This window comes from Cervus elaphus, chromosome 8 (genome assembly GCF_910594005.1).
Source record: "Cervus elaphus chromosome 8, mCerEla1.1, whole genome shotgun sequence".
Taxonomy (NCBI): domain Eukaryota; kingdom Metazoa; phylum Chordata; class Mammalia; order Artiodactyla; family Cervidae; genus Cervus; species Cervus elaphus.
The window spans coordinates 19,380,172-19,402,847 of record NC_057822.1 but is presented as its reverse complement, the minus strand read 5'-3'; the positions used below and the strand labels follow the sequence as shown (position 1 = coordinate 19,402,847).

Sequence of the window (22,676 nt, the reverse complement as noted above, 5' to 3'; positions counted from 1 at the left end):
CAAAACATTTGGGCAGAAGATACTGAAGGCTGTCAGTGGGGTGATGAAACTGCTCTTAATGTGATTTTGGTACCCTTGAGAGGAGGCAAGTCTTCATTGTCAGGTGTATTGGCTGCAAAGAAGGTAACCCTCAATCTGCCAACTTCAAAAGGACCAGAGGCTATGTAGCCCAAGATGACAGTGAGATGGAGACTTTGACAGTAAGAGAAAACTTAGAATTTTCAGTGTCCATTTGACAAGTATGGATCAGTCAAGCAAAAACAAAAACAAAACAAAACAAAAAAATCCCAGCATACTAATGAAATCACTCAAGACCTTGACATGAGCCAAGTGGGGGACCCAAAGGTGGGAAGCCAGCAAATTTAGGGGAGTGTCTGGAGGAGAGAGAAAGAGTACCAGCATTAGAATGGAGGGAATTTCAGATCCAATGGTCCTATGTTTGGTTAGCCCACCATCAACTTGCTGTTCAGTTGCTTGGTCACGTCCAACTCTTTGAGACTCCATGGATGGGAATATGCCCAGATTCCCTGTTCTTTACTGTCTCCTGAAGTTTGCTCAAACTCATGTCCATTGAGTCAATGATGCCATCCAACCATCTCATCCTCTGTCATCCCCTTCTCCTCCTGCCTTCAATCTTTCCCAGAATCAGGATCTTTTCCAATGAGTCAGTTCTTCTCATCAGGTGGCTAAAGTATCAGAGCTTCAGCTTCAGCCTTAGTCCTTTAGTGAATATTCAAGATTGACTTCCTTTAGGATTGACTGGCCTGATCTCCTTGAGGTCCAAGGGGCTCTCAAGAGTCTTCTCCAGCACCACAATTCAAAAGCATCTATTCTTCGGCACCCAGCCTTCTTTATGGTCCAGCTCTCACATCTGTACATGACTACTGGAAAAATCATAGCTTTGACTATACGGACATTTGTCGGTATCATGGGCTTGGATGCTGGCCTCTCAAATGCGACCCTTCTCCTGGTGAAGATGTCAAGGCAGGGAAGGAGCTTCGTCTTCTCCTTTCATCAGACTCATGACTCCACCTTCAAACTGTTTAATAGCCTTACCTTGTTGGCTTTGGGAAGGTGAGGTTTTATGGCTATGCATAGGAAACTTTGGCACCATCTGCATCCACTGGTTATGACTGTGAATCCTGTAATAGCTCTGCTGATTTCTTCCCGTAGGTCATTAATGACACTCCTCTGCTGTGACCACCCAGAAACCGAGGAGATGGAACCTGGAGAGTATTGAAGAGCCTCCCATAAGGATAAACAAAGCAGGGAAGAGTGAGCCAAAATTTTATTCCTCTTCCTACAGAGAAACTAAATCTGAACTGGAGGGTCTCTCAGTAGGTTGGAAAAGGAATACACACTTTTCACATATAAAACATATACGACTTTGGTCATAGAATGAGGTGGGTGTCCAAACTCAAAAATTTACTTGGCAGCCCTCAAACTCCATTCCTGTTATAATAAGACTGATTATAAGGGTCTTTATTTTGGTCTAAACAACAACCCTGCAGAAATTCAGAGTAAAGCTGACGTCCAGTTTTACTGGACCTACAACCATTGCTTTAACAATCTCTCAGTGGTATCTCTTTTGGTTCTTGGAAAAAAAAAAAAAACCCAAACAATTAATGCATGAGTCTACCAGTGGCTGTGCTTCTCTGGGAGCTCAGATGGTAAAGAATCTGCTTGCAGTGCAGGAGACCCAGGTTCAACCCCTGAGTCAGGAAGATCCCCTGGAGAAGGGAATGGCAATGCACTCCAGTATTCTTGCTTGGAGAATTCCATGGACAGAGGAGACTGGTGGGCTTACAGCCCATGGGGTCTCAATTAGTCAGACATGACTGAGTGACTAAACAACAACAACAACCAGTGGCTATCAGAGGGTAATGTCATATATATATTTTTGAAAACTGGTATCTGACTTTTTTGACATCTGACTTTTGACATCTGACATTTGATATCTGACAGTTTTTGAAAACTGATATTTGAAAACTGATATACTCCCTGTAAAAATGTTAAGAAGAATTATATTGACAGGTGTCTTGTATTTAATGTAGAGACTGGAACCTTCTTTATCGTGGTGTTTCTCTTCGTGATGTTTGCACCGACCTAGTACCTCAGCTCTGGATCACACTGCAGGTCACAGTGGCATCTTTTGGTAATTCCTCTCTTGACTGTATCTTTAGTGGTAATGATGACATTTTCAGGCTTCTTTGTGAGCCTCAGAAATATTCAGCTTTGGTTTTCCTAGATCCAACATATAAGTATTCCTCAGTATGACTACACAGCCTTGCAACATAATGGATTTAGGACAAAGCTTTTGTCTCAGGATCAGTGGGATACAAGGAAACAAGACATGTGCATATTCAGTATGTTCTGGAAAATATTTTTTGCAAAACCGAGCTGTCCTCCTGGGTTCTGGGGGGAATCACCTGGCCTTAGCATGTACAGTAGTTATTTTCTTTATAATTGCTTGCTTCAAATTGGTATTCCTAGGAAAGCTTTCTTAAACCATTGTAGCAAGTTATTTCTGAAACCTACAGTCACATTCTTTCAGCTCACCTTTGATTTCAGCCCCAGGGGTACTGGAGTGAACTGAGATCATATCACTTGGACAGTAACTTATCTGGAGGATGCTATGCTTGTCTTTCTGCTCCAAAACTTTATCAGGGCTGAGAGAGCATGCTGGACCAACCTCCTCACTCCTGAGTGTGTGTTTGTGCTCAGTCATGTCCAACTCTTTTCTACCTCATGGACTGTAGTCCACCAGGCTCCTCTGTCCATGAAATTTTCCAGGCAAAAATATAGGACTGGGTTGCCATTTTCTACTCCAGGGGACCTTTGTGACCCGGGGATCGAACCCATGTCTCTTGCATCTCCCGTATTTGCAGGTGAATTCTTTACCACCAGCACCACCTGGGAAGCTCAAGCATAGCTTGAAACTATAGGGGGTTGAATCCCCCCAGGACACTCCTGAGATAATGAGGCATGTGAGCTGGCTGACAAATGGACAGTCTGCCACTCTTCAGGGGGATAATTCTGTAAGACATGTCTTTGCTTCTCTGGAGGTTCTAGTGTAACAGATCGCCCAGTGTCCACAGAATGACCTTGAAATCCTTCCCTTGCTTCATCTCCCTGCCTGACTCTTGTTTCCTGGGATTATGTCTCAAATAAGTTATCTATGCCTGAGGCCCGGCTTTCAGGGGAGTCCAAACTCAGATACCAAGAAGCAAGATGCTTGATTTGTTTCAAGCTGTCATTGTGGGTATTTGCTTTGTTGCCGCCCTCCAATGAAGCAGGGGCTTGTTATTTTTTTCGTTCGCCATCTCTGTAATGCTTCAGTGTTTGGTGTACGTGATTAAGCCTGTACAGAAACTACAACTCGCGTCACTATCTAAAGAAAACAGAAGTATAAGTTGATGATATATAATTCCACCCATTTGATAATCGGATAATAAAACTTTGAGGAGGAAATGCAGAACAATCTCTGACCTGGGGAGGAGGATCTGAATTCTAGATCTGGTCGTCATGGTTCAATGCTGATGAAGTCAAACCACTCTCTGGCTTCCATGTCCTGATCTTTAAAATTAAGATATTGAGCTGGATGGTCACCACCCTTCTCTATCTTAGAAATTCTACAATTTGGTACTATTCAGAAACCATGGTAAGATAAGAAGCATGTTTGTTCCTTGAAGCTCAGCCAGGACCCACTTGTGTGGAAGCCAGAGAGTTCAGGGCTGCCTAATTCCTTGTCTTTGCATCGTGTACACACCTGTAAGGAAACAGACATCAAGTTCTCTGTTAAGACACCCAGCACATAGTAGTGATCAATACATGCTATTTCTTAAAAATGTGCTTTAATTGTGATAAAAGTCCCATAATATAAACTGTATTACTTTAATCATGTTTAACCGTGCAGTTCAGTGGCACTACGTACATTCACAATGTAGTACAACTTTCACCATCATCCATCTCGAGACTCAGCTTTTCACCTTCCTAAATTGAAACTGTCCCCATTAAACACTAACTCCCCACCCGCTCCTACCCCTGCACTCCTCAGCCCCGGGCATCTACCAATGTGCTTTCTGACTCAACGACTTTAACTCTTCTAGGTATCTCAAGGGCTTCCCTTGTGGCTTCCCAGCTGGTAAAGAATCCACCTGCAATGCGGGAGACCTGGATTTGATCCCTGGGTTGGGAAGATCCCCTGGAGAAGGGAAAGGCTACCCACTCCAGTATTCTGGCCCGGAGAATTCTCCTAGAAGTGGAATCAAAGGTGCAGAATTTGTCTGCACCTAACGTATATTGGAATGCCAATCAATGCTATTTTACAAGGAACTTGTATCATCACCCAAAAAACTTTACATGGAATCCCTAGCAGGAAGAGAATAGTTTTTGATGGTTACTCTGTTAAGTCAGCGTGGCATGTCTTGTGTTCATCATAGAAACGGAAGGGGAATTAAGTCATTTTTAAGTGACCGCATTTTGTTAATTTCTATGAAAATATTTCATATAATATGAAGATGGCACTGGCCATATTGCTAGGTTTTATGGTTATTTGTGTGTTTTCATTTTCACTTCCCTAGTAGCTCAGATGGTAGAGCATCTGCCTACAATGTGGGAGACCTAGGTTCAATCCCTGGGTCAGGAATTTTTCTGGAGAAGGAAATGGCAACCCACTCTAGTATTCTTGCCTGGAAAATTCCATGGACGGAGAAGCCTGGTAGGCTACAGTCCACGGGGTCACAAAGAGTCGGACACAACTGAGCGACTTCACTTTCATGTTCACTTTTCATTTTCTTATAGGTTCACTTGAATGCTGTTGTCATGAGCCACTCTGTACCTTCCACATAAAATACGTATCAAACTTTTTTTCTGGGGGAAAAAAAAGAAGCAAGATACCAAGACTCTACTACATGAAGGAGTTAGGACTCATCAGGAATGCCTGACATTTTTGAAAAAATAGCCAGAACCTGAATTCCAGTGTGATATAGCTTTGTAATAAATTAGGTTTGAAATAATTTTCTTATGTTAACCTCATTAGTATGTTCATCAAATGAGCAAAAAATTAGTTGAAGTTCATATTTTTTAAAAAGTTTTAAGTGACAAATATGAAATGACACATCTATGAAAAGAAAGAAAAGTACCTGTGGGCTGGGGTGAGCGTTAGATGTAGGTGGGTGGGAGAATTTTTGTTGCTGCTGTTATGAAATTTATTGAGATATAATTCACATACCATAAAATTCACCCTTTTAAAGTGCACAATTCAATGTGTTTTAGTATATTCACAGGATTATAGAAGTCATCACTATATATTTTTAGATTAAAAAAATAAGGAAGAAACATCATAACCATTAGCAGTCACTCTTCCTTCCCCTCCCTTTCCCCTAACCCCTCAGTCTATCCTCAACTATCAGTAGTTGACTTCCTGTATCTATAGGTTTGCTGGTTTTGAACATTTTATATAGATGGACTCATATAGTATGTGGCCTTTTGTGTTTTTTTTTTCTCACTTGTTTAGATGTTTCCGAGGTTCATCCGTATTGTATCATCCACTAGTACTTTTTTCATTTTTATTGCCAAATAGCATTCCATTGTACACATTCACTACATTTTACGTATCTGTTCATCAGTTGGTGGCATTTGTATTATTTCCACTTTCGGGCTATTATGAATAATGCTGCCATGACATTCATACAAGTTTCTGTGTGGAGATAAATTTCTCTTGAGTTGTATACCTAAAAGTGGAATTGCTGGGTCAATGTTACAGTTCCACAATCAGCCATTTGAGGAACTGTCAAAATGTTTTCCAAAGTGACTGCACCATATTAATAGATGAGGATTCCAATCTCTCCACATCGTTTTTGATGATATCCATCCCTGTGGGTGTGAAGTGGTATGTTACTGTGGTTTTGATCTACATTTATCTAATGACTATTGATGTTAAACATCTTTCTATGTGCTTTCTGATCACTTATGTATCTTAGAAGAAATATTTACTTAGGTATTTTGTCCATTTTTAAATTGGATTATTTATCTTTACATTAGGAGATGGGGGTGACAGAGGATGAGATGGTTAGATGGCATCATCAACACAATGGACATGAGTTTGAGCAAATTCCAGGAGGCAGAGAAGGACAGAGAAGCTTGGTGTGCTGCAGTTCATGAGGTCACAAAGAGTTCAGCATGACTTAGCAACTGAACAACAAAAATCGTTACATTATTGAGTTGTAGGAATTCTTAATATATTCTGTATTCAAGCAATAAGTCCCTTATCAGATGTATAATTTGCAAGTATTTCCTTCCTTTCTGTTGATGGTTTTCTCACATTTTTATAGTTCTGCGTGAAGCATGAAAGTTTATAGTTTTGATAGAGTCCAGTTTGATTTTGTTGCTTGAGCTTTTGGAATTGTATCTGAAAAATCATTACCCAACCCAAGGTCATGAAGGTTTACTTCCATGTTTTCTTCTAAGAGGGTCAGAGTTTAAACTCTTATATTTAGTTTTAGATCCTTTTTGAGTTAATTTTTGTGTATGGTGTGAGGTAATATCAATAACATTATTAACATAATTTTTTTGCATGTGGACATCTAGTTGTCCCAACACCATTTGCTGCAAAAACTATTCTCTCCCTGACTGAATGGTCTTGGTACCACAATAAATAATCAGTTGACCATAGATACCAAGGTTTATATCTGGACTCTCAATTCAATTCCATTGATCTATTTGTCTACACTTGAGCCAGTATCACATGTGTTAATTAGGTTTATAGTAAATTGTGTAGTCAGGAGGCTCTTTGGGATTCTTTGCAACCCCTTACGAATTTGAGTACCATCTTTTTCCACTTCTGAAAAGAAGTCAGCTGGGAATAGAGATGCAGATATAGAGAACTGACTTGTGGATACAGCAGGGGAAGGAGAAAGTAAAGAAATGAAAGAAAGTGAAGTTGCTCAGTCATGTCCCACTCTTTGCGACCCCATGGACTGTAGCCTTCCAGGCTCCTCAGTCCATGGAATTTTGCAGGCAAGAGTAGTGGAGTGGGTGGCCATTTCTTTCTCCAGGGGATCTTCCCGACCGAGAATCAAACCCAGGACGTCCTCACTGAGGGTAGATGCTTTAGCGTGTAAGCCACCAGGGAAGCGTAGGGGAAGGAAAGGGTGGAGCAACTGAGAGAGTAGCATGGAAACGTACACATTAACCACATGTAAACAGACAGCCAGTGGGAGTTTGCTGTAGGATGCAGGGAGCTCAACCCAGAGGGGTGGGATGGGGTAGAAGATGGGAGGGAGGCTCGAGAAGGAGGGGATATATATACATACCTATGGTTGATTCATGTTGATGTATGGCAGAAACCAAAACAACATTGTAAATCAGTTATCTTTCAATTAAAAAGGAATTTATAAATATATAAACAATTCAGCTGGAAGTTTGCTGGGACTTGTGTTGAATCTATAGATTAGTTTAGAGAGTTCAGTTCAGTTCAGTCGCTCAGTCGTGTCCGACTCTTTGCGACCCCATGGATCGCAGCACACCAGGCCTCCCTGTCCATTACCAATTCCCGGAGTTTACTCAAACTCATGCCCATCGAGTCGGTGATGCCATCCAGCCATCTCATCCTCTGTCATCCCCTTCTCCTCCTGCCCCCAATCCCTCCCAGCATCAGGGTCTTTTCCAATGAGTCAGCTCTTCGCATGAGGTGGCCAAAGTATTGGAGTTTCAGCTGCAGCATCAGTCCTTTCAATGAACACCCAGGACTGATCTCCTTCAGGATGGACTGGTTGGATCTCCTTTCAGTCCAAGGGACTCTCAACAGTCTTCTCCAACACCACAGCTCAATAGCATCAATTTTTCGGTGCTTAGCTTTCTTTATAGTCCAACTCTCACATCCATACATGACCACTGGAAAAACCATAGCCTTGACCAGACAGACCTTTGTTGGCAAAGTAATGTCTCTGCTTTTTAATATGCTGTCTAGGTTGGTCATAACTTTCCTCCCAAGGAGTAAGCGTCTTTTAATTTCATGGCTGCAGTCACCATCCGCAGTGATTTTGGAGCCCCAAAAAATAAAGTCAGCCACTGTTTCCACTGTCTGCCCATCTATTTCCCATGAGGTGATGGGACCAGATGCTATGATCTTTGTTTTCTGAATGTTAAGCTTTAAGCCAACTTTTTCACTCTTCTCTTTCACTTTCATCAAGAGGCTCTTTAGTTCCTCTTCACTTTCTGCCATAAGGGTGATGTCATTTGCATATCTGAGGTTACTGATATTTCTCCTGGCAATCTTGATTCCAGCTTGTGCTTCATCCAGCCCAGAGATTCTCATGATGTACTCTGCATATAAGTTAAATAAGCAGGGTGACAATATATAGCCTTGACACACCCCTTTTCCTATTTGGAACCAGTCTGTTGTTCCATGCCAGTTCTGACTGTTGCTTCCTGACCTGCATACAGGTTTCTCAAGAGGCAGGTCAGGTGGTCTGGTATTCCCATCTCTTTCAGAATTTTCCACAGTTTATTGTGACATCTTAATAAGGATCTTCCAACCCATGACGTGGGAGGTCTTTCCATTTATTTAGAAGTCTTCTTTAAAATGTCTTTAATAATGTTTTGTAATTTTAAGTTACTTTTCACTTCTTTGGTTAAATGTATACATAAATATTTTATTCTTTTATACTACTATAAGAGTAATTATTTTCTTAATTCTATGTTCAAGTGGTTTATTGATATATAGAAATACAATTGATTTTATGTAAGTTGGGAGGTTCGTGACATTGTACAGGAGACAGGAATCAAGACCATCCCCAAGAAAAAGAAATGAAAAAAGCGAAATGGCTGTCTGAGGAGGCCTTAGAAATAGCTGTGAAAAGAAAGGAAGTGAAAAAAATAAAAAATAAAAAGAATATAAAAAGCCAAAAAAAAAAAAAGGGAAGTGAAAAGCAAAGGAGAAAAGGAAAGATATATTCATTTGAATGCAGAGTTCCAAAGAATAACAAGGAGAGATAAGAAAGTCTTCCTCAGTGATCAATGCAAAGAAATAGAGGAAAACAATATAAGGGGGAAGACTAGAGATCTCTTCAAGAAAATTAGAGATACCAAGGGAATATTTCATGCAAAGATGGGTAGGACAGAAACGGTATGGATCTAAGAGAAGCAGAAGATATTAAGAAGAGGTGGCAAGAATACACAGAAGAACTATACAAAAAAGATCTTCACGACCCAGATAATCACGATGGTGTGATCACTCACCTAGAGCCAGACATCCTGGAATGTGAAGTCAAGTGGGCCTTAGGAAGCATCACTATGAGCAAAGCTAGTGGAGGTGATGGAATTCCAGTTGAGCTATTTCAAATCCTGAAAGATGATGCTGTGAAAGTGCTGCACTCAATATGCCAGCAAATTTGGAAAACTCAGCAGTGGCCACAGGACTGGAAAAGGTCAGTTTTCATTTCAATCCCAAAGAAAGGCAATGCCAAAGAATGTTCAAACTACCACACAATTGCACTCATCTCACATGCTAGTAAAGTGATGCTTAAAATTCTCCAAGCCAGGCTTCAGCAATACATGAACGGTGAACTTCCAGATGGTCAAGCTGGTTTTAGGAAAGGCAGAGGAACCAGAGATCAAAGTGCCAACATTTGCTGGATCATTGAAAAAGCAAGAGAGTTCCAGAAAAACATCTATTTCTGCTTTATTGACTATGCCAAAGCCTTTGACTGTGTGGATCACAACAAACTGTGAAAAATTTTTCAAGAGATGGGAATACCAGACCACCTGACCTGCCTCTTGAGAAATCTGTATGCAGGTCAGGAAGCAACAGTCAGAACTGGCATGGAACAACAGACTGGTTCCAAATAGGAAAAGGGGTGTGTCAAAGCTGTATATTGTCACCCTGCTTATTTAACTTATATGCAGAGTACATCATGAGAATCTCTGGGCTGGATGAAGCACAAGCTGGAATCAAGATTGCCAGGAGAAATATCAGTAACCTCAGATATGTAAATGACACCACCCTTATGGCAGAAAGTGAAGAGGAACTAAAGAGCCTCTTGATGAAAGTGAAAGAGAAGAGTGAAAAAGTTGGCTTAAAACTCAACATTCAGAAAACAAAGATCATGGCATCCAGTCCCATCACTTCATGGCAAATAGATGGGGAGACAGTGGAAACAGTGGCTAACTTTATTTGGGGGGGCTCCAAAATCACTGCAGATGGCGTTTGCAGCCATGAAGTTAAAAGACGCTTACTCCTTGGAAGGAAAGTTGTAACCAACCTAGACAGCATATTAAAAAGCAGAGACATTACTTTGCCAAATGGTGTATATGTACCACAGCTTCCTTATCCATTCATCTGCTGATGGGCATCTAGGTTGCTTCCATGTCCTGGCTATTATAAACAGTGCTGCGATGAACATGGGGGTGCACGTGTCTCTTTCAGATCTGGTTTCCTCAGTGTGTATGCCCAGAAGTGGTATTGCTGGGTCATATGACAGTTCTATTTCCTGTTTTTTAAGAAATCTCCACACTGTTCTCCATAGTGGCTGTACTAGTTTGCATTCCCACCAACAGTGTAAGAGGGTTCCCTTTTCTCCACACCCTCTCCAGCATTTATTGCTTATAGACTTTTGGATAGCAGCCATCCTGACTGGCGTGTAATGGTACCTCATTGTGGTTTTGATTTGCATTTCTCTGATAATGAGTGATAGTTGTAATAGTTTTTTAGTAGCTTCTTTAGATGTTCTACGTACGAGATTATCTCATTTGCAAATTAAGACAGTTACTACCTCTTTTCCAATCTGGGTGCCTTTGCCTTTTTCTCGACCAGTTATCCTGACTAGAAGCTCTAGTAGAACAATGAATAGAAGTGGTGGGAATGGGCACTCCTGTCATGGTTTTGCTCTCAAGAAGAAAGCGTTCATTACATGGAATATTACTCAGCCGTTAAAAAGAATTCATTTGAATCAGTTCTAATGAGATGGATGAAACTGGAGCCCATTATACAGAGTGAAGTAAGCCAGAAAGATAAAGAACATTACAGCATACTAACACATATATATGGAATTTAGAAAGATGGTAATGATAACCCTATATGCAAAACAGAAAAAGAGACACAGAAGTACAGAACAGACTTTTGAACTCTGTGGGAGAAGGTGAGGGTGGGATGTTTTGAAAGAACAGCATGTATATTATCTATAGTGAAACAGATCACCAGCCCAGGTGGGATGCATGAGACAAGTGCTCGGGCCTGGTGCACTGGGAAGACCCAGAGGAATCGGGTGGAGAGGGAGGTGGGAGGGGGGGATCGGGATGGGGAATGCATGTAACTCCATGGCTGATTCATGTCAGTGTATGACAAAACCCACTGAAATGTTGTGAAGTAATTAGGCTCCAACTAAAAAAAAAAAAAAAAATCTTAATTTACCCAACTGGAATTAGAAGAATAGTTGTAAAAAGCATATTGAACTTGGTATACTTTCATACAATCTGGACTCTATAATTCATTAAAAAATTTTTGAAACAAACAAACAAAAAAAAAGTATGTACAAGCTGTGCGATTTTCATAGATACCATTGCTAGTTTGTTGAGTTTTTAATTATGATTGGGTGTTGGGTTTTGTCCAACACTTTTCACATGGTTTTTGTTTTTCATTCTGTTACTATCATATATTACATTTCCTAGGTTATGGTGCATGATCCTTTTTATATGTTGTTGGGTACAGTTTACTAGTATTTTGTTGAGGACTTTTGTGTCTGTATTCATAAGAGATATTAGTCTGTAGTTTTTTCTTGTAATGTCTCTATCTTATTTTGATATCAGTACAGTACTGTCCTCATAGAGTGAGTTAGAAATTGTCTTCTCCTCATGTACTTTTAAAAAAAGTTTGTAAAGGATTGGTTTTATTTATTTTTTTTTTTGAACATTTGATAGAATAATCCAGTGAAGTCATCTGTGTCTGGACTTTCCCTTGTGTAAATATCTCTACTTACTAATTTGATTGCTTGTTGCATATTCAAACTTTCTACATCTATTTGAGTCAGGTTCATAATTTGTGTCTTTCTAGTAATTTGTTTCTTTCATCTATTTTATCGAATGCATTGACATACAGTTGTTCATAGTATTCCCTTATAGTCTTTTTCATTTCTTAAAGTTGGTAGTGGTGTCTCTTCTTTCATTTCTGTATTTAGAGTTTGTCTTCTCTTCACTCTACCTCTCCCTTTTGTTTCTTGTTTAGTCTAATTAACACTCATTAATTTTGTTGATTTTCTCTAAGAACCCACTTTTTATTCCTTTGATTTCCTCTACTGTTTTGCTTTGCTCCATTTATCCCTGCTCTAAGTTCCTTTCTGATCAGTGCTTTTGAGGCACCATACAAGTTTTGGTATGTTGTATTTTCATTTTATTGCCTCTCAAAATATTTTCTACTTTCTTTATTGACCTCTTTTTTCACACATAAGTCATTTAGACACGTATTGTAGAATGTGTTTAGACATAGCTGTTAATTTCCCAAAATTTCTTCCATTACTGAATTCTGATTCCATTGTGGTTTGAAAACATATTTTTATATGGTTTCAATCCCTTTAAGCCTACTGAGATGTGTTCTATGCCTTAGCACATGATTTATGGAAGAATGTTCCATGTACACTTCAGAAAAATGCCTCTTCCATGGTTGTTGGCTAGAGTGTTCTATTAATGTCTGTTAGGTTTAGTTGGTTTATACTGTTGTTCGAATCTTCTGTTTTCTTGTGCATCTTATGTTTAGTTTTTCTTTTCATTATTGAAAATGTGGTATTGACATATCTGACTTTGATTGTTGAATTATTTATTCTTCCCTTCAGTTCTGTTTATTTTTGCTGCATGTATTTCGAGGTGTGGCTGCTAGCTGTACTGCTGTTCAGTCACTAAATCCTGTCTGACTCTCTGTGACCCCATCACCTGCAGCTTGCCAGGCTTCCCTGTCCTTCACTATCTTCCAGAGTTTGTTCAGACTCATGTCCATTGAGTCGGTGATGCCATCCAACCATCTCATCCTCTGTCACTCCACTGTAAATAGTGCTTCAGTGAACACTGGGGTACGTGTGCCTTCTTCTGTTTTGCTTTCCTCAGGGTATATGCCAAGGAGTGGGGTTGCTGGGCCACATGGTAGTTTTACTCCATTTTTTGAGGAATCTCCCTATTGTCTTCCACAGTGGCTGTATCAATTTACATTCCCACCAACAGTGCAGGAGGGTTCCATTTTTTCCACACCCTCTTCAGCAGTGTTTGTGGATTTTTTGATGATGGCCATTCTGACCAGTGTAAGGTTATAACTCATTGTAGTTTTGACTTGCATTTCTTTAATGATGAGCGATGTTGAGCATCTTTTCATATGTTTATTAGCCATCTGTGTGTCTTCTTTGGAGAAATGTCTGTTTAGGTCTTTTGCCCACTTTTTGATTGGGTTGTTTGTTTTTCTGGTGTTGAGTTGTATGAGCTGCTTGTATATGTTGGAAGTTAATCTTTTATCAGTTGTTTCATTTGCTATTATTTTTTCCCATTCTGAGGGTTGTCTTTTCACCTTGTTTATAGTTTTCTTTGTTGTGCAAAAGCTTTTAAGTTTAATTGGTTCCCATTTGTTTATTTTTGTTTTTATCTTTGTTACTGTGGGAGGTGGGTCGTAGAGGATCTTGCTGTGATTTGTGTTATTTCTTTATAGTCATACCCTTCCTACAAACCCATTACCTAGTTTACAATGATATTATTCCTAGTGGAGAGTTCTTATATTGTCATAAGTTAGGTATTCATACCACATTATCATTATCACTGTAATTTGACCTTTGTTTTGTTGATTATTCACTTCTGATAGGCTCCCCCCACTTTTTTTTTTTTTCCTTCTGAGGCTTTGTATTGAGTTACGCAACCACATTGGCATGAAGGGTTAAGGGAAGAGGGGATCTCACTTTCTGAGCTGCAGTATTGATTAGAATCACATTAATGTAGATAAAGAAGACTGAACCTGAAACTAAATGAAGTCGAAGCTTGAGTCTTACTTAAGAGCTGGTATTTTCCACTACTGGTGGCTCAGCAGTAAAGAATGTCAATGCAGGAGATGTGGGTTTGATCCTTGGGTCAGGAAGATCCCCTGGAGAAGGGAATGAAAACCCACTCCAATATTCTTACCTGGGAAATGTCATGGACTGAGGAGCCTGGCGGGCTGCAGTCCATGGGGTTGCAAGGAGTTGGACACAACTTAGAGACCAAACAACAACAGCAAATTTTCCACTAAAACTGGAAACACTAATATGAATTTTTATATTACCAGCTCTGAATAGTAGCTTAGAAATTCAAAAGCTTTGCTGACAGTTGAGCACCAATGATGAAATCATAAATGCTTTGGTGTCCCACCTTGTCCTCTCCCTCCCCAGTTGCCCCTGGAAAGCTCAGAGTGTAGCAGTAGGAGTTCTGGAATGTTCCTAAGTGGGGCTGACCTTTGTACCACTGTTAATCCTTGTCCTCTCTTCTCAGAGACAAGAGATTAAGTTAAAACTGATACCTCTTCTGGGACACAGGGTAAAGCTACTTTTCCTTCTTTGCAAATTCAAAGGATTTTCCCTGTCTCAGCCTTCCCTCCCCCTCCATCCTGACCTCACACCTTCCCGACATTAGGGAAAGGCAGGAAGTTTTCCCTGTGGTTTTTCTTTGTGACGACATGCTGGGGCGGGGTAATCAATGGGGAAAACCCCATGTGAGAACACGCCTTCTATGTACATTCCCAATATTTGCTATAAGTAGGGCCATCCCAGGCCCAGGCTGCTATCAAACTTCACAGCACTCCTGAGGCACTGGGTACCCAGCACTGAGACATCTATTCCTCGAGTTGAAAATGATGTGCAGTAGCAAGAGTTTGCTCCTGGCTGCTTTGATGTCAGTGCTGTTGCTCCACCTCTGCAGCAAGTCAGAAGGTAAGTGTTGTTCTTTCTGCCAGCTCAGGAGGAAGAACTCTTCATTTCCCTCTAAGCCTTGAGCTCATCTAGGGGTGTCCCTGGGGAATGGAAACCTGTTAGAAAATCTTCTAAAGGAAGTGATGGGGGTTGTCATCTCACTGGCTAATTGAAGAGGGAACAGTTATTGCTGCCTATCAGGCTTTTTTCTCTGCTGTCAATCTCAGCAGATTTTTTTCCAGAATGGGCTCTAGGGACCACTGAGATCCGGAGAAAGGCCGAAGTTTTATTTCTGGGAGTGATGGAAATTGTGTAACACTACCAGTGAATGGGGTCACTTTGAAATGTAAGCAACACTCTCATTTCCCCAACTTTCTCACCTCTCAACTAAATAGCTTTGCCAGAGTTCAAAACTCATCCTTTAGGGGTGGATTATGACGCCTAATTTCATCCTTGCAAGGCCTTGGGACATCACTTGCCAACTCTGTGACTCTAATTATCCCTTACGGCAGGTTAGAGATACAGCAGGTTATAATTTAACTTGGAGGAGTGTCCAAGAATTGCTTTATTACTATAAGAGGACATCACTTTTATCAATAGGTGCATTCCTGAAAATACAAGTGTTGAACTTTTATGAACAAAATTAAAAATTCTCATTAACTAATATTACCATTTCAAAAGTCTTTAATTGTAGCTCATATTACCAGTTCCTATAAGCCACATTTTCCTTTGTACCTTCTTGTCTTTTCCCTCCTCTCAATGTTCAGAAGCCAAGATAATAGATTAAAAATCTGCCAATTTCTTTTCTGAATTTAAAAGATTATTTATAAGGGTTTCTTCCAGTGGTAGGTATTTATATTCTTGAGTGATTATAGTGAACTGAAATAAAGCACTATTAGTTTGTGTTTATTACTAAAGCTATTCCTTGGTGAAAAGTCATACGCTTCTATATTGTATTGTTGAACCAAAATTTCCCAGCACACAAACTAATATTTTTAGGGGAACTGAAAGCTATGCTAAATTGGGTCTCAAAGACATTGGAACTGTTCCCTTAAACAGTTAATTTGCCATATAAATTGGGTTTTAGGTTTTCCACAACTTCAAGTAGTTCTGTGTGGACTCAATACCTTTCATTTCTTTTTAGCAGCAAGCAGCTTTGACTGCTGTCTCCGATATACAGAAAAAATACTTCACCCCAGTTTTCTTGTGGGCTTCACACAGCAGCTGGCCAATGAAGCCTGTGACATCAATGCAGTCATGTAAGTTACTAAGGGATTCTAATTCATTTTTATCAGGAGCACATGGGAATTTCAGGTAGAGAAAGCTTTTTGCCTTTTTGGAGTTTCATTCAGAAATTACTGATGTGGCAAAGATAACTTTGTGTTAGGAGTACATATATCTTCAAAGTTCACTTTAAATAGGACTGAAATAAGGCAAAAGTTTAGTTTAAAAAATGTGAACATAGTTGAGGGCAAAATCACTTTTGAAGATAAATTTATAAACTAAGATGCTATCTTAGGAAAATAGGAAAGACATAAACTTTGAAATGTGCATCTTCTGCCAGAAAGTGGTTGCAGCTCTAAGTAAAAACTGAGAGTAGTTATACCACCACATACAATATTCTTGATGTATCTAAGATATTATATTTGAAATGATGTGAGTTATTGATCAGGTATATCCATATGTCATGTAACCACTAACAACAAAATTAGATAATTCTGGGACTTTATCTTCTTATTACAGCACAATCATTCATTAAATTGCAGAGAAAGTTAGGGAGAATCACTTTCATTTCTTGCATCAAGCTTTATCAGAAGCTTTATTTTTTCATTTTGTTTCACCTCTGAAACAAATGAATTGTTTAGCGTGTAGAGCAATCAATTGGAGTATGAAATTTCTATTGTATGTTCTGTGAAAAAAAATTAAAACTTCTTGAAACATAAATCAAATTGTCTGATTTTTTTTTCAGCTTTTACACCAGGAGAAAACTGGCTGTGTGTGCAGATCCAAAGAAGAAGTGGGTGAAACAAGCTGTGCATATGCTCAGGTAAGGAACCTTTACAGTCCATCAGCCTCGCTCCAGATGTTTGGGGTTAGTGTTGTTAGAGTGGTGGATCACAGGCTTGCTGGAAGGCTTTAGCCTAAGTGCTATGGCAATTTTAAAGGGTAATTTGAATGGGGCAAATTGGCGCTAGTGGTAAAGAATTCGCCTTCCAATGAAGGAGACACAAGTAGATTTCATGGATGATAACAGAGTGACATTTTATCAATGGACAGAATCATTTCACACCAGGGTGTCAGACACTCATTATGAAGACACAGTGTTTACATTCTGCTTCTGTCCTTGGCTAGCTGGCTTATGTTGGGCAGGGTCACCCTCTCTGAACCCTGATTTCCTCATAGTGCCTCTGAGCTGCTTGGTATCCTGAAATGAGACTAGGGAGTGTGGGTCAATTTCTGCAGGCACAAAACACGTTCCCACCTGCCTGTCACCCTATCTTTGCTGATCTTTTTCTCTTTGCAGTCAAAGAGTCAAGAGGATGTAAAAATGGATGCTCCCTGGAATGGAATTGGGCACAGCCCAAGAATGAAAGGAACCTGGCTGAGTTGACAGCTTCACTTATGCCTTGTTGAGGGCTCAAAGCTTATCTGATTTCTGTCTCATTGGACTTGTCTCATTTGTCCAATTAGTGAAGTTGATTCATATTGCATCATAGTTTGCTTTGTTAAGCATCATGTTATATTCTATTTTATGTTATGTTATTTATATGTGTGTTTTTTGTGTGTGTTTTGCTATTTAATACTAGTTTCCATAAGCTATTTGGTTTAGAATGAGGTATACAGTTATGCTTGAAGGAATAAGATACGTGGATTTTCTTGAGCAGAAGGCTATTTTAAAAAGACGTTTAACACTCTTGTTTGTATAGCTTTGTTTCCTAAATTGCTGTAATTACTTTGCAAAAGACAAAAATGATGAGAAGAATAAAAGTTGAAAATAAAAGAACTAAACACTGTTTGTTGATTGAGTTAAATAGCATTAAGAGGTATATTAAAAATATTTAAAGGTTTAGTAAATATGAAAATGCCCTGCAGTGCTTTTCTTTTAATTAAATAAAATTTTTTAAATTTACTTTTGGCTGCGATGAGGCCTCATTGCTGCACGAGGGGCTTTTCTCTAGTTGTGGTGTGTGGGGGCTACTGTCTAGTTGTGGTGTTCTTCTCATTGTGGTGGCTTCTCTTGCTTTGGAGCATGGGCTCTAGAGTGCAGATTCAGTAGTTGTGGAACACCAGCTTAGTTGCATCATGGCATGTGGGATCTTCCTGGACCAGAGAGTAAACCCACGTCCTCTGCATTGGCAGCTGGATTCTTAACCACTGGACCACCAAGGAAGTCCTGCTCTGAAACTCATGTTCCCCATTTATTTCTTTGCCTAGTTGTTCTATTTTTGGAGTAGGAAATGACAACCCATTCCAGTATTCTTGCCTGGGAAATCCCATGGACAGAGGAGCCTGGCGGGCTAAAGTCCATGGGGTCGCAAAGAGATGGACACTACTGAGTGACTAAGCATGCATGGTTGTTCTCTTTGTCTTTATCTCTTGTGGTCCTGGTTCATTCGATATGAATTATAATAGAAAGATTTTTTGATTTTTTTAAAATTCAAAGTCATTTAAACCATAATTTAGAAAGATTCCATATCTGTGACATAGTTCAATGTTTCTTGATATAAAAATTTTCAAAATAAAAAAGTATGCCTATCTATTTTGTGACTGCAGAGACACAGTGACCATTTAGAAACCACTGAGTCCATACATCTGTCACCAGCAGGGTCCAAGGAATGGGCATCTCAGCAGAGGTTTCACTACTTCACAAGTCCTTCCGAGTCACCTTTAAGCACTTGCCAAAAAGAAAATGACTATACAGTGGGTTTTGAAAAACTCATTGCCTCACTAACCAGAGGAGAGACAACAAGAGTGTGAAACCTAGCAAGAACTCAGAAATAAGGCAAAAAGACCCTGGACTAGGGTAGTTATTGTCACAAAAGTCATTCACTTAAGCTCACAGAGTGCCTGACAGCACTCTGGCTGGACAGTCAGCTTCAGATTCCAAAGGCCATGAAGGATTAGTGCAGGCAGGCATGCTGATCATAGGATTTAAAATCCAGACGCACACATCCATAAAATGGGCAATGACAGGTCACTTGGTATAGAGCCAAGTGACTCTATAAGTGTGACTCAATAAGATCTGTGACTCAATAAGATCTGAAGGCAGCTCTGTGCCCCAAGTACTAACACTGAATCATCAGGGAAAGTATGCTCAGTTTCCTATGTGTGTATTCATCCAACATGGGTTAGTACTATTATGAGCCAGGCACTGAGCCAAGTGAAGCTGGAGATACCAAGAGATTAAATTATGACTCGGTGCTTTCTCTTCTAGATAATTAGGGCCAAGCAGTATGGGGAGAGGGAGGGAACCACTAGAAAAGCAGCTGTTACAACACGGGGTGGTAAGCATCTGGGTAAAGGAAGTTGTGAAAGGCTGTAGGGCATTATTAGTGAGGGTTTCCAGAAGAAAGAATGTTCAGTTGAACCATATTAAATGGACTTCCCCGGTGGCTCAGACAGTAAAGAAACTGCCTGAAATGTGAGAGACCCGAGTTTGATCTGGGAAGGGAAGATCCCCTGGAAAAGGAACTAGCAACCCACTCCAGTATTCTTGCCTGGAGAACCCCATGGACAGAGGAGTCTGGCAGGTTACAATCCATAGAGTCACAAAGAATTGGACATGATTTAGTGACTGAACAACAGCAACAGGAAGGGCCAGTAGGAGACACCAATTGGAAAAGGGGCATCAGGGGATGTTTGGAAATATCTGGGGGCATATTTTAGTTGTCATAATGTGTGAAGGTAGGGTACTAAGGCACTCAATGGGCAGGAGACAGGAATGCTACACCCATTGAATTTCACGGGATAGTCTGGCAAAATGAAGAAATGAAGTGTCTCACCCAAGTGTCAATTATGCCATGAATTGAGCAATACTAGACAAAGCAGGACATATGCTAAGAGTGGGTATGGGATGGAATAGCTGCAGATTAACTGAAACTGTTATCTCCAGTGGCTCAGTGGTAAAGAATCCACCTGCCAAGCAGGAGACGCAGGTTCAATCCTTGCATCAGGAAGATCCCCTGGAGAAGGAAATGGCAACCCTCTCCAATATTCTTGACTGGAGAATTCGATGGACAGAGGAGCCTAGTGGGCTACAGTTCATGGAGTTGCAAAGAGTCAGACATGACTGAGCAAATGAGCCCACAATTCCCTGATATCACCAAATATTCAGTCAATATTCTAATTTCCCAGTTGGTTTCCCCAAAAAGGTTGTTTTATTTATTTATTTCAGTTTGATGTGTTTGAATGAAGCTCCACATATGGTGCACACACTGCATTTGTGTGATTTCTTTTTAATTTTAACCTATGTTTCTTACCGCTACCACCCTTCTCATTTTCCTTTACAATTTATGTTTTGAAGAAACCAGGAGGTTTCTTTCTGAGTTTCCCTCCTTTTGTTTCTTTTGCTGATTACATTCCTGTGGTGTCACTTAACATGTCCCCTGACTCTTAGTTGGAAATAGAGGCTGATTTGGGGAGCGGGCCAAAACCACTTGAAAAGCGGCCCTCTGTCACATGGTTATAACGTTGCCTAAACTGATGTCAGCAACAGGAATGAAAGAGGAGATGGTGAATATGGTCCAAATTCTTCAAGGGTAGTGAAGAACTGATGAAGACCTTCAATTGGTAGCCAGAAGGAGGGGAAACAGATGATCTAATGACACACATACACTTCAAAGAATGGGGAGGAATGTAGGCGTGAAGAAGTGCCATCATGGAAGCACAAAAATGCTGGTCTCTGGCTGCTCCTGGTCCTGTGGACATCTTGAGAAAACCATAAAAAAAAAACCCACAGGGAGAGTGTTGTACTTGTGATGGACTCAAGTTTCAACTCAGGCAAGGAGATAGGAGAATGAAAGATGGAAGGACAGGAAAGAATTGTCAGGGAAGGCCAGAGGGACATCCTGGAGATGAGTTGGAGGCACACAACAGTATTCAGAGGAAAGCATGAGAAATATGGGAAAGGACATATGGATGCAGGGAGTTGGGTTTGGATTTGGATAGTAATCATGCATTAATAAAATCTAGATAATAAGCAACAAGTGATGTGTTAATATCATTTGCTAAGATCATTGATGTATTATCTCATTTAAAGTGAGCAGGTACAATTTTAATGCCCATTTTGGGTATACAGAAACTGAGGGTCAGTGGAGTTAAGTACCTTACCTAAGATCATGCAGTCCTTAGAGACATAATGGAATTAGCTGGTGTCAAGTTTTTGATCAGGTGACTGGTGTTTCTGGGTCATGTAGGCAGTACCTGTGGTGTCTAATGTTTTTTCATGTCAGTTCTTTTGTTGGTTCTTTTTCATCTTTTTCAGTTCAGTTCAGTCTCTCAGGCATGTCCGACTTTTTGTGATCACATGTACTGCAGCATGCCAGACTTCCCTGTCCATCACCAAATCCCGGAGCTTACTCAAACTCATGTCCATCTAGTTGGTGATGCCATCCAACCATTTTATCCTCTGTCGTCCCTTCTCCTCCTGCCTTCAGTCTTTCCCAGCATCGCGGTCTTATCCAGTGAGTCAGTTCTTCACATCAGGTGGCCAAAGTATTGGGGTTTCAGCTTCAGCATCAGTCCTTCCAATGAATATTCAGGACTGATTTGCTTTAGGATGGACTGGTTGCATCTCCTTGCAGTCCAAGGGACTCTCAAGAGTCTTCTTCAACACCACAGTTCAAAAACATCAATTCTTCAGTGCTCAGCTTTCTTTATAGTCCAACTCTCACATCCATACATGACTACTGAAAAATTATAGCTTTGACTAGATGGACCTTTGTTGGCAAAGTAATAGCTCTGCTTTTTATTTTATTTTATTTTTATAGCTCTGCTTTTTAATATGCTGTCTATTTTAGTCATAGCTTTTCTTCTGAGGAGCAAGCATCTTTTAATTTCATGGCTGCAGTCACAATCTTCAGTGATTTTGGAGCCCCAAAAAATGAAGTCTGTCACTGTTTTGATTGTTTCCCCATCTATTTGCCATGAAGTGATGGGACCAGATGCCATAATCTTAGTTTTCTGAATGTTGAGTTTTAAGCTAGCTTTTTCACTCTCCTCTTTCACTTTCATCAAGAGGCTCTTTAGTTCTTCTTCACTCTCTGCCATAAGGGTGGTGTCATCTACATATCTGAGGTTTTTGATATTTCTCCCAGCAATCTTGATTCCAACTTGTGCTTCATCCAGCCTGGCATTTTGCATGATATACTCTGCATAGAAGTTAAATAAGCGGGATGACAATATACAGCCTTGACATACTCCTTTCCTGATTTAGAACCAGTCTGTTCCCTGTCCAGTTCTAACTGTTGCTTTTTGACCTGCATGCAGGTTTCTCAGGAGGCAGGTCAGGTGGTCTGGTATTCCCATCCCTTGAAGAAATTTCCACAGTTTGTTGTGATCCACATAGTCAAAGGCTTTAGTGTAGCCAATAAAGCAGAAGTCGATGTTTTTCTGGAACTCTCTTGCTTTTTCGATGATCCAACGGATGTTGGCAATTTGGTCTCTGGTTCCTCTGCCTTTTCTAAATCCAGCTTTAACATCTGAAAGTTCACAGTTCACATAGTGTTGAAGACTGGCTTGGAGAATTTTGAGCACTACTTTAATTTT

General features: G+C 40.2%; 1 protein-coding gene across 2 annotated transcripts; it reads left to right on the top strand.

Moving 5' to 3' along the window:
- The first annotated feature begins 14,780 nt into the window (after positions 1-14,780).
- On the top strand, positions 14,781-17,913 carry CCL20 (C-C motif chemokine ligand 20). 2 transcript variants are annotated; one of them, XM_043910601.1, is made up of 4 exons: positions 14,781-14,930; positions 16,057-16,168; positions 16,879-16,956; positions 17,434-17,913. In XM_043910601.1, exons 1-4 carry the CDS (start codon positions 14,852-14,854, stop codon positions 17,453-17,455), a joined length of 291 nt encoding a protein of 96 aa, XP_043766536.1. In that variant the 5' UTR covers positions 14,781-14,851; the 3' UTR covers positions 17,456-17,913. The 2 variants fall into 2 exon arrangements, with proteins under 2 accessions (XP_043766536.1, XP_043766535.1); XM_043910600.1 differs by having other exon boundaries at positions 14,795-14,930; positions 16,054-16,168.
- The last annotated feature ends 4,763 nt before the right edge of the window (positions 17,914-22,676 follow it).

Bases quoted from the DNA above. Each gene is read 5' to 3' on its own strand.
- CCL20 (XM_043910600.1), top strand. From the start codon at position 14,852: ATGATGTGCAGTAGCAAGAGTTTGCTCCTGGCTGCTTTGATGTCAGTG. The intron at 16,169-16,878 runs GTAAGTTACTAA...TTTTTTTTTCAG, and splicing joins TGTGACATCAATGCAGTCAT to CTTTTACACCAGGAGAAAAC. The intron at 16,957-17,433 runs GTAAGGAACCTT...TTCTCTTTGCAG, and splicing joins CAAGCTGTGCATATGCTCAG to TCAAAGAGTCAAGAGGATGT.